Below are 12,662 nucleotides of genomic sequence, written 5' to 3'. Positions count from 1 at the left end.
GGACTTGGAGGGCTGGGCACCTGGATGCGGGGTAATATGAAACAGGGTTCGGAGTCTGGGAGAGGGTATTCAGTACTGGTGGTAGATGGGTAAATCGTCGTTGAAATAGGTTTGGACCCACGGCAGATTGGTTGGCATGAGGTTCGAGCAACCAGGCATGCATACCATCGAAATCGAACATTTTGCGTCTTTGCGCAAACTGTTTAGCTTGTTCAAAATATAATATCCTTTCAAGATATACGTCATGGGTAATATGACGTCGCAGACGGGGGCTGCTAAAGCAATGTTTGGCTGCGACATGATGCTATTCTCACGCAAGGCAAATCATTCGGAACGAGGCAAAGAGCATACGTAGTCATTCTGCAGACACCGTTCAGAATGGAGCCATCACCGTTCAGGATATCTCGTCGGTCTCAGAGATGACATATGTGTCTCCTAATCCCACATTAGTCACTCGGCGTACAGGGAAAGGTTCTGTATGACAAGCTCCAGTGTGTCTGAATAGTGCAACCGGTTCTTCAGACGCCCCTCCCCAGACATTGCTTCGCTTACTGTCTGTTATTGACAAATGTGCTCTACTTTCCAGCCACTTCGGCTCCCTCGGGATTCCCTAGGTTTTGCTGGCCACCTTCTGCATTCGTAGTATACCTACCCGAAGCGCAAACCAGCGATGGTGCTTCACTTACATGGCGCACTCAAATGATATATAATTATCCTTCATGTATTAATTTAACGCTTTCTCAGATGCCGTCAAGGATGAAAACAGGACAGCAGCCAACTCCTCAACAAGCTTAGCTGAGGCCATGTCTGGAACAGTAACAGGGCAACTTTATAACTGAAACGCGCGCCAAATTTCACGATGGGAGATGAGATTAAGTAAAACAACTTGCAACGAAATTAGGTCAAGTTACGATGGGTTTAGTTGTGAACGTGTATATCCCTGTCATCATATAGCAGTTATACATTTTACAGAAAACTTCGATTCAGCAATTTAAGGCTTCGGAGGAACGAGCACCTGGGTTGGTCAAACTAGCTGTAAAACTCACAGCTTTGAAAACCTTGTAGTTTCGGCGAATTTACAATGATTAATGATTTAACATCGATGAAGGCCATTGCCTTTAACGAACTCTAACAGTGGACGCCAATAAGATTGGTGTGCTTCGTTGACAGGCACATGAGCATCACTACTGTATAAAGACGGTCTTCGATAAAAGGGTCACAAAAGTAGATGAGCCCTCTTCAAGCAGCATGCAGTGTTTATTGGGATGTGATAGGTCACGTAATCGATATTTTCCACCACTCTGCCTGATTTCGTCGCCAGTCACGAGGGAGTTGGACTTATTGGCTATTGCAGTGCCTGACTGTGGGTGTGGTGTGCACACCCCTGATCTGGGGCTCCAGGGTAGTTCCCTTGAATGGAAAATAGAAAGACAGCTCACGAGCCCGAGCCCAGTAAACAAGGTTGCACATCAACAACACTTACATGTGTATCAACCAAAATGGAGAGCACCGTGTACCGCATGAACAAAAATGGGCCCTGAGGATAAAATTGATCCTAACGCCTTGAAGTCTAGTATTACGGTTACAAAGTTTGCCTCCATGACTCGTGTTTATTGCATGACCAACATCGTCGCTTTTGTGTAATTCCGACAGGAATTCCAGTGGAGCAGCTGCTGGAACTTTGGCTGCAGACCCTCATTAACTTAGGTCAAACTTTGCGGATAGCTGAAAGAATCTAGCTGACGCACACGGACAACGTGCGGCTAGGTTTCAAGATGCTTAGTCAAACTTGCTACCCCCAAAATGGTAGTGCAGGCTTGGGGGACGCGGTCTCAAGTGCCTCAGAACGAGGCAACGTGCATACGTGGTCATTCTGCGGACACCGTTCAGAACGTAGCCATTGCTGTCCAGGATATCCTGTCCGTCTCAGTGATATGACATATGTGTCCCTCATACTCCCATTTCTTGCATGAACAACATGCTGGCCGTGGTGCAGCTCCGACAGGAAATCCGGTGGGGCAGCTGTTGGAACTTTCGTTGCATATTGCAAGTAGAAAGCATTGAGGTGCAAATACAGAATGTATTCGCTGGTGCTGTATCAAACTCCCGGACATAAGCATCGGATTCGGTCAGAAAGTGCCACCAATAACGCGCCCGGTAATTGGTAGCGCACTACCTGTCCAGTAGTGGCAGACCGCTGATACTTACTCACCTTACCCACTTGACGTCATGCATAACAACTCCATTTTTTTCGGTGGAAAGCGGCAAAGAGGGTTTCTGGTCCCCTGATACGGTAAACTGGCTACCGCCATGCGTCTTACGGAACTAGAGGACAAGATCGGAGAAACCTTGTCCTTTGTTCTTGACTGTGCTCGCTCTCACTTAGTATCATGGTTCTGATCACCTTGCGTCGGGGAGCCATATGAGATCACCGAAATCACTGCTATAGTCCAAGGCAGACGACGTCCCAAAGGCATTGGAGAATCATAATAGGAAAGAAACACGTCGGATTTTAGTATGCACTTGAAACATTTACGTTTGTGTTCTTGGCGGGCAGCTGATTTAGTGCGCCCCGCTGGCGGTTTGGAAAATGATTATGGACTGCAACATCTGAGGTTGATGTACATCATCTGTATCTCCAAGATAACTGCATATACTGCATGCGTAAATTATATACCGTTATTGGCGAGGGTGATTTTACCCACGGAAATGCCAGGAAATTGTGATAGGTTTGCCTGTTTTTACAGTGCCCGGTGTACTTAAGTACATACACACGACAACCGTAAGTGGCTGGGGTGCACCTGACGTACCATACTTCAGGTTGATGTACGTTGCTGAGGCCGTGACATTTTCAAACAATTGAAGCATTGTGTCCTGATGTCCCATTTTAAGAATACCAGAAACCGGATACAAAACTGAAGCACATGAGTTGGTCCTTTGTCACCGTATCGATCTCGAAGCGCTCAAAATATGGACATATGTGGGAAACATCGCCGTGGGTTTTCCTGAAAGAATTGGGGCGTAGGTTACGGATTTTGGAAATGTACGTTTGATCGTCCAGTACCCGCAACGGATAGTTGGCCCTTTTATTAAGGCTGAAGTCACTGTACATCTTCAGAATAACAAAGCATGTGCACTGTATTTGCTCCGGCGTGCCTAGTTTCCGCATCACTGGACCAAGCCTTTATTCTTCATCGAAGGTTGGAAAGTCACACCTGAACACATTTTCTTGCTTTTCAAGTACATGTCCAAAGTCGACCTGAAAGCGGATTGAAATGCGAATAATAATCATAATAATAATAATGCTTATTCCTAACTCGTGAGTGGCATATCATCGGGTATTGTCATATGTTTACAGTCAGAATGAAGCATGACTGGGGTTTTGTGGGGTTGCGGATTGCTTGAAAAGAGGACAATGTCATAAACAGTGAGGAATATCCGATGAAATAATAATAACAGATTTGTTTCCCAACTTGTTGGGAACAATTTGCATGAGGTCCGACTAGTTCAAGGACAGCAAGCTGGCATGAACTAAAGCTGAAAACCATTGCTGGCCATCATTGACCTTGGGCAGTAAGTAAATGGCTGGAGTCACAACGAGCAAGAGTGGAGATGAGGATGGTATAATTCAAATTAGGAGCACCGACGAGTTTTGTCTCAAAGATGTGGTTTGATCTGAAAGTAAGCAGACTCACTGGTTGCACTGTTGTAGGGAAGTCAGGTGCAGGGGAATGGGTTGGATGGGGGCAAGTTGCTAATACATAGAGCGACTCGAACTCCGTATACGGATTTGAACTTGTACAAGGGGCAAGCCGAAGTTGCAGCAGGAAAACATGCTAGCCAAATGTGGGCGAAAGTTCATCGGGTACGAAATAGCTCGCCTCGTACCGCAGCGGAGTCGGCACAGCTTTCACGTGCTGTCCACAGGTATATGGACACTCAATATTATAGATTGCTTGGATGAACTCCCCTTAGGTTTGTTGAATTCGCTTTGTTACTAATGCAAAAAATTTTGGGCCGACGGACTTCTGTCGATATCATGAGTTCCCAACCACCAAAGAGTACAGCAGGTAGCTTAGAGAGATGGACCACTATGGGTACAGAGGATATATAAGGCACACGGTCGAACTGGCTTAAGAACCGCGCTTTTTTGTTTGCTATATAAGGCACACGGTCGAACTGGCTTAAGAACCGCGCTTCTTTGTTTGCTGTTCTCCTAAAGCATTTCAGTGTGCCGCTGGCTACTAGCACAATGAGATTGAGTTCTCGAAATCTACGGCATTTTCAGATTTGCCACTTCATAGTGTAGAATGTCTATGCACAATGTATATCCTCCTGTATTATTGAAAATCCTTTACTCTGGCAATTTGTTTAAGTGAACTAAAGCTCCATGTGAATAAACACCGCCGACTTTGAATACGTTACCTGATGATAAAAAATCGCGAATTGTGGAAAAGGTTGACTCACACACACTGAACGTAACTTTCAGGTATTTTTCCACCGGAACAGATTTCCTCAACATTCTAGAATCTAAATGGCCTTCGGAGATGCAACATATGCGTAGGCGCATTCGTGCAAACAAATTTTGGTCGTTGGTTCTTTGTTGCCGGCAAAAAGTCCGTAGTGCATGCTAATTATTTGCTAAACATCGCGCACGTTGACTGGCAAATTACAGAGTTTTTCATTATAGGTCCCGAATTATGCTAGAAAGACCTCGAGGTTCAGCAATCTTAACTGACACACACCACTAACATGCGGCTGGGGATACGCGATACCTAACTGTCTCCCGAAGTTTTGCCAGGACCGAAGGTATATCATCTGCTACATTAAAACCCAACCATTCGGCACGTACTAAACATAGCCGGTCGACACTTCCGGCGGTAGTTGTGTACATCCTTAGTAGTAAGAACTTTCACAGCTTGTGTTTGTGTTCCAGAAAATAAGAGGTCACCGCCAGTTGGGTCCTTTGCCTCCGTAGACAAAACCGTACTGGACAGCTGCTGCTTCGCGTTCTTTTTTATTAGAAAATACGCTCGGCTTACTAGCTTCTTCGGATTCCATGGCTTTCCGTTGGTCTTGGAGGGCGCCTGTTGCATTTGTAGTACACCCATTCATAAGGCAAATGCCGTGAAGGATGGAAACGATACACCCACAAATTTCTCAACGAAAGCCACTTCCGAAGCCATAGCAGACGAAGTTCAAAGCCGAATGTGTGCCAGTAATTTTCAAAAGCGATCGATTAAAACAAATCGCAAAAAAATGACGGCAGATGAGAGTGGTTTTCAGTCCACACACATATGCAAAGACGTGCAACATTTTGACGTTAAAGTTTTTATTTCGCCCGCAGGGGTTTTACAGAAAAATGCATTGTGCGTTTACCCGCTGGCTTTCGGTGTTTATTGCTAAATCGCTCAGTTAGTAGGCAATGTCAAAGTACTGATGAATAGTACCTAGCTGCCCAGATCTCATTCTTCTACATTCCTAATCGGCTTGGCGCCTAGCTGCATTTATTGTTACATATGGAGCATGCGCAGCTAGATTTGATGATCGTGGCTTTTAAACTTCGCTTATAAGTCCATGTTTGACCTCTCCCGACCCTTTTCTACCCTTCGCGTGCCTACTCTAAAATGGCTTTTCAGAGATGCTGGTTAGCTGGCGTACGGAACAAATGAGTTTGATCGATACATATATCTCGGGTGTATATTTCTTCCTGCACTAGTAATCAGGTGCAGTACTCGGGCAATGGTCGAAGAGTATCGATTATCAAACTATGACAGTAATTGAAGTTTTCAGGGCGCAGCGGCCATATAATAGTATGAGGTTCACCGCAGCATTGCAATCCGACCATTGATGGATGAGTTAATGTCCTATCTTCCGCAACAGTGTGGTAGCTGGTTGATTAAGGGGAATAGTGGGACTCATTCCATTGCGTTCAAGAGTAAAATTACTTTGGTGCGAAATCCCAAGATGGCTTAAAATTTGCAGTATTGATAACGAAACAATGAAAGAAAGAGCACAGCGGTTTAGATGGCTACAAGAGATGGATAATAGAATCTTGGTGAAATATTATGGGGGTTAAACTGTTCTTCAGGATCCGTCCGTCTCAACACCTCCCTTCTTACTATGTGTGTGAGCTTCCGGATATGGATCGACCTAAATTGGTGCAAATGGTTTTAGGTTGCGATTGAACCGTTGTCTTGTACATATGGATTTGACTGGGAGTTTTTCCGTTTTCACATAGCGCATATGTATAGATCATAGCATGAAAGTATCCATCAATGCATCAAGAGAAATAGAGTTATCTGATGAAGCCGGTGCAGTGAGCCAAGGAGGAAGTTAAATCGCGTGGTTGACTCATGTGGCGGAATGTTTATTGAAAGTGTATCATCCGTACGGCGCTTGATGCAACAATAGTCCTATTTCCCTTCGCAGTTACGAGAGCCCTCGAACAAAGCAGAATCCCTGGGCTTATAGGCAATGTGGATGGTACCGTCATAGCGGTCGAACGATTGCTTTTGTAGGGGCGGCAAAATGGGTGTACCACAAGTGCGGCTAAAAGAACTTTACTGCCGAACAGCGTTTCCGCGGTCGAGTTGTTGTTTCGCATGTTTGGGCTAGGTATCTCAGGGTAGCTTAAATCTAATTTCCCTCCTTAGGTTAGTGAAGTGTTTGTGTCGTCGGTGAACGAGACTATGGCAACGATAACCAGCGTACAATTACCCGGTATATATAGCAGATGATGACGATATGGAATCGATGATTTTGGCATGCCTAAGCGACTGAATACCTGAGTGAACAGCAATATGGCGGAACGAGAAGTGATGTGATCACCATGATTATCCCCGGCAATTTACTGGGGGGGGGGTGATCAGATAATTCTGGTTGCCATTTGGTCCTGCAGAATCAATATCCATTAGAAAAAAGGGTTAAACGGTGCAAACCGATAAGATGTCCCGTCATTCTGCGGCGATTTTGCTGAACACGGACATTTTGAAAAGGACTGAAGGAGATTTTCTGGCTGTTTGTTCGTACGCTGGCAGTTTACAAAGCTTCGTGCCAAGACTTTCATGCTTTATCACTAGCACTAGCAGTTTTGCTGATTTTACGAATAATGTCAGGATAATGTGTAATAACGGTATTTTCTCAGTTAAGCTCTCGCTCTGATTCTTCCAAGATAGAGCTCTCGTCAAAAAGTTCAGAGGAGCAGACCGCGTAATAACGCATAAATTCAGGCCAAAAACGCCTGTACAGTGCGTTTCTTCCAACTGCATGTAACAACAACTTTCTGGTAGTTCTGATGCCTTCTGGAAGTGCCACTGCGAACCGGCACCTGGTGAATACTGGATCACGATTGAAAGTCGGATCCAGAATTTCGACCAATCAGCGCTCGACTTGGGCCTCGGACGAAGCGGTTGATAGATTTTCCGTAATTGTGTCGGTATCAAGTGTCAAGAAGCATCTCTAGTTAAACTCAACCTCGGACACAATTTATCGTTGGTTCATCACATACGAATTGGACCTGCACGATAAATACCTCATTTTTTGACTGTATGGTTATACATAGTCGCTGAATGGCGCATTAGGTATCACTGATTTGTGTCAACAACACTCCCATCACGTGTATGTAGAGACCGTGTAAGTCGCTGAGAATTATATTTGAAAAAGCGTTACACCTTACGCAAAGACGAAGAGCGACTGGAAAAACACTTAAAAACGCTATTGCAGTGCATATAAACCAAATGAAGGTTTTATTTATTAAAATCCTAAGGAGCATTTCATGAACTCCTCATGGGTCACAAAAATGAAGAATCGAAAAGTTGTAGTGATCGTGATATTCACTCACTCAGGGTTCGCAGATCTGTGGGCCGGATTTCGTTTGTGTGCCGGATCCGCATGGCTAGGCCAACCTGAATGTTTTAGGGCACTTTGCCGCGCCGTCGAACGGAGCGTCCTGGTATCCACTTGGAGTGTCTGCAGCTGTAGTCGTGACCCCACACCGTCTGGCCTTCTCGGAAGGGGCGCGTGGTTGCGCCGTGGTTTCGGTTGAACTGGTTCTCTGTTCTTGTGTTGCGGTGACTCAATTGCCTTTCTCTGGCCGGATAGTGTCATGTGGTGTCCGAATTTTAATTCGGAGCAATTCGTCTGCTGGCGACACTTCATCGGATGAGTGCGGGTTCGACGTCGCTCGATATGCCAGCAGAAACCTTTGCAAAATCTCTTCAGGTGGCCCCTCCCCTCTGGGTTTCTGAAGTGCACGCGTCGAAATGCCAACGTTCCAGCGTTCCGTTTGGCTGTTCGACTGTGGATGAAACGGTGGCGAGCTGGTGTGAGTTACGCCTTACTCCTGTAGTGGTTAGCGGCCCTCAGGAGTCTCTAGCAAACAGAACAAATCAACAATGTAAGTCAGATACAAAGTCACAAGGAGAAAAATCCAAGTAAACCTTGAGTCAGTTCAAAATAGGAGATTCCGTAGTTCCGTATTCCGTTGAACCACGACACCAAGAAAAGTTCCACCTTCCTGGTATTCCAATTCTCCGGTGATCGCAATAATAATCCACAGGTGTGAATAAATTAGTCCAGCGTTTGTAGCTAAAATGTTAATTCACGTTTAGAGTTAGTAGCAGCCAATTATAGCCAACCGGCATTCACAACAAAAGTCACTCCGCAAAAGTCTCAGAGTCACGTTGGACCCAAGAAGAGGGCGGTTGCGATTGTATTTCCGTAAAACAAACTTTTGTACAGTGATGTGACTGGTATTGATAGGGAAAAGGAAGATGATACTGAGCATGTTTACAAGTGCTACACTGTCGACAAAACTGCGAACGCCGATGATATGGAATGACCGTCGTTTGCTGATACAGTACCCTCTTGCGTTCTAAAGCGACTGAACAATCGTTGGAGTTCCGTGGTTGTAGTGACAGTTTGTGGTGCTCTTCACTGGAAGAACTTCCGGCCGCTTGCTGTAAGCGTCGGCCACGACCAAAAAGGTTTTGGCCATCCACTGGATCCGCATAATCGATGTGAAGACGGGATCAGGGTTCGGCCACGACCGTAGGCCGTTTTTCACCGGTGACTCGGCCGTTGGGGGGCAATAGGCGTAACTCCGATCAGGGACCTTCATCCTGATTGTTCTCCAGTGCAGTCAATAAAGCTGATTTAGGACGGCTGGTTGTAACTTCCTTGGAATTACAATGCGTCCTGAAAACAATAGGCATCCGTCGACTGGTGATAATGTGTCACACTGGTTGAATAAAGGTCGCTATTCGTCTTTTGTGCTGATTACGGTGGGACTTGAAAACCAGCTGCAGCACTTGTCGTTCGGCTGCAACACCCTCTCGGTGCCTAGCTGCCATGCCACCCAAAGAAAGCACGAGGGCTGGGATGCTGCAAGGTTGCCCAAGCCTAGACAGGGGAAGTCGAGAGGCAGATTTCGGGTTCGAACCACAGACCATCCAGTCAGTAATTTCGTGCTCTAGCTACTGAGCCATCTCCACAGCACTGTCTTGATGCCTGGCGGACCGTATCAGCAGTTCCTGGGAGAAGGCGAACCGCTTCCGATACAATGCGCTTCACCTACGGTTCAAATGCCGTTGTTGCGTCTGAAAGAGGCAGGGGTACTGATGGGTATCCAGCGCAACGTTGTGACCGGTAGAGAAGTCTGCACACAACCGAACGGTCCCGTTAACCTCGTTCACTAATACGATCAGTGCAGCCCATGAAGATTAGTTGGTTGATGGAGACAACCAGCCTCTATAGTTGGTCCACTGCCTGGTCAGCGATGGGTAAGGCTACATATGCTACTGAACGTTTATGCTTGGAAACTGGTTTGGCATTGGGGAGGAGGCTCAGCCTGGCTCTCGCCCCTGTGTATCATCCAAGCCCATGAGTGAATGTAGATGCATACCGTCTCAGGAGAGAGACTGGACCTTACCTGGTCGCGACGGTTTGGGCACCTCAGCGATCTAACTATACGGGGAGGAGGGTGTCCCCGCAACACTCACAGTCTCACCTACTAGGTTGGTCAATGTTTAGGGGTCTGATAAACAGTCCCCTGGTTCTCCAGGTTGGGGGTTGGAATATGTGGCGGCTTGTTCTTTTAGGCTTAGTGTATCTGAGACTCAATTAGGAGGTTGACATGGATAGGACTCGATACGTAAGGACAGTGGTGAACGATTGCTTCAGCTGTATGCTGATCGCAGGCTGTTTTTATGCGGCGCTACCTTTCGAGATAGCCGAATTCGTCTGGCCACATGGTGTCCACCAACGGCACACCGGCCAGAAACTTGAATTGATCACATTACCACCAGTTACCGATGACTCGGGTCAATAACTGACTGCCGATCAGTTTGGAACATATTTGTGGATTCCGACTACGCACTCCTCCAGAGTGACTTCTCCCTGTGTTTTCCAGGACTGCGGAATGTGCGGACTAATCACTTGGCGACTGAGAGGGTCGGAGACCCGGATGCTAGACGCACTCATCGTCATCATCAAAGACAAAACGTGATTCGAGCCTTTGAGATTCTTGCGCTGACTTTATCAGACACACTACCGTCTGAGATAATACAACTACCGAGGTACATAAAGTGTTCAATTGTCTCCAGTGCTTTTCCTTGACTGTAAGGGATCGTCTGGCCACATGGTGTCCACCAACGGCACACCGGCCAGAAACTTGAATTGATCACGTTACCACCAGTTACCGATGACTCGGGTCAATAACTGACTGCCGATCAGTTTGGAACATATTTGTGGATTCCGACTACGCACTCCTCCAGAGTGACTTCTCCCTGTGTTTTCCAGGACTGCGGAATGTGCGGACTAATCACTTGGCGACTGAGAGGGTCGGAGATCCGGATGCTAGACGCGCTCATCGTCATCATCAAAGACAAAACGTGATTCGAGCCTTTGAGATTCTTGCGCTGACTTTATCAGACACACTACCGTCTGAGATAATACAACTACCGAGGTACATAAAGTGTTCAATTGTCTTCAGTGCTTTTCCTTGACCTGTAAGGGATATATTCGCAGATGGCACGTTCTGAAGCATGACTTTTCACTCTGAAGGTGCAAGACGCATACCAAATGATGGTCTGACGGTGGTCATTTTATTCCACAGGGCTTGTGCTTTGCTCTGGTCTTCAAAGATGAGGGCGGTGTTTTCAAGTCCGTCCAGTGTTCGCCTCATTATTTCAACAATGACAAAGTTTCCCCTTGTGTTCAATCAAACTTCAAAGGATAAGGCCGGAGAGCACCTTCGATGCCATAGCTAACAGGCTGATGCCATGGTGGCTTCCACACAGCTTCCGCGTACCCTTTTTGAAGATGGAGATAACTGTCGACATGCCCCATTCTGCAGGCACCTTCTGTTTGTTCCATATGATACCAATAAGCTTCGTCAGATGGGTCACCAGGGATTTTCCGCCTTCTTTAAAGAGAGCTGGATACAGACCGTCCGATCTTAACGTTTCAGTAGGGCTATTTCGCACCTTATTTCTTCTTTCGAAGAGCGATCAAGGTTTACATTCGCCGGTGTGCATTATCTCCACAGGAGGCTGCAGGAGGCCAGCTAAACTGCTCTTCGAAGTGTTCGGCCCATCTTCCCAGTCGACTATTTTGTGATTGAATCAATGAGCCATCTTCTTCACTTGTCGTTTCGCTGACCGTTGCTTTCCTAGGTTGCTTTCCAGTCGATCGTATCAGTTGATATAGGGCACGGCTGTTTCCCGTAGCAAAAGCCTTCTCCATCTCCCGAACTTTCAGTGTCCACCAGAGCTTTCCGTCTTTCCCTTACTCCCCACTATTTTGCGTTTGAGAGGTTTACGTGCGCCGTCGAACTCGTTGTCTGCTGTTATAGCTTTCCTGGCATCAATCATGTATAGCGTTCTCGATGACATCCAGTGGTCTTGTGGTCGAATTGGACATGTCGGAACGCACTGAACGCCGCTAACATAGTTCGTTTCACATTTGGCCTTGCTTCATCCACATGCTCACTGTCATCACAGTACTGGTTTGCTTTGAAGTTTCTGGGCTAGCTCAGATCGATCCTGTTGAGTTGTAGCAGTACTTTGAAGATGGATTGGCATGCTACTTGTTGACTTGCGAGGGCCTGAAGGGAAACGAAACGTCAGGCGTGCACACACCATGGCGTGATCAGAATCAAGTGGTGTGCCCCAGAAGGGACGGCAGTCTTGAGTTGTGGCTCTCCACCGATGGCTGATGGCCACGTGGTCCAACCGTCACGAAGAGACTGGACCTTACCGTGGTGTGACGGTTTGCGTACCTCAGCGATCCATTGGGCTATACTGGAGAGTGTCCCGGGACACTCACAGAGTCTCTCATACCAGGCTGGTCAATGGTTAGAGGTCTGACGAACAGTCTCCTGGCCCTCCAGGTTGGGGGTTGGAACATGTGGCGACTCGTTCCGTAGAAATGGTAATGCATTTGCATTTCCCGCCAAACGCCGCTGCCTTGCGGTTAGGCTTTTGAGCCAAAGGCTTTGGTTGAGGACCCTAATCGTCCTCCTGTCTAGGTGTGGGCGCCCTGGCAGTATCCCAGCCCACGTGCAACCATGAATTTCACATATACAAATAAACTCATGCCACATCGGCCGTCGCGTAGCGCCATCAGCCGGGTCGCCTTACTTGCTGCATACAGCAGGGCGG

General features: G+C 46.9%; 1 protein-coding gene across 1 annotated transcript in view; it reads right to left on the bottom strand.

The window, feature by feature from the left end:
• Positions 1 to 8,077: 8,077 nt before the first annotated feature.
• The window catches only part of T265_09012 (hypothetical protein), a gene marked incomplete at both ends in the record, with an annotated part of 137,165 nt that continues 132,580 nt past the window's right edge, over positions 8,078 to 12,662 (bottom strand). Inside the window, 2 exons of the mRNA XM_009174973.1 lie at positions 8,078 to 8,321; positions 10,479 to 10,671. Coding sequence (XP_009173237.1) covers positions 8,078 to 8,321; positions 10,479 to 10,671 — 437 coding nt within the window. The remainder of the gene's footprint in view (positions 8,322 to 10,478; positions 10,672 to 12,662) is intronic.

Source organism: Opisthorchis viverrini, assembly GCF_000715545.1.
Source record: "Opisthorchis viverrini unplaced genomic scaffold opera_v5_249, whole genome shotgun sequence".
Taxonomy (NCBI): Eukaryota; Metazoa; Platyhelminthes; class Trematoda; order Opisthorchiida; family Opisthorchiidae; genus Opisthorchis; species Opisthorchis viverrini.
The sequence above is the reverse complement of the archived record's forward strand: the minus strand, read 5'-3'. Positions and strand labels throughout refer to the sequence as shown.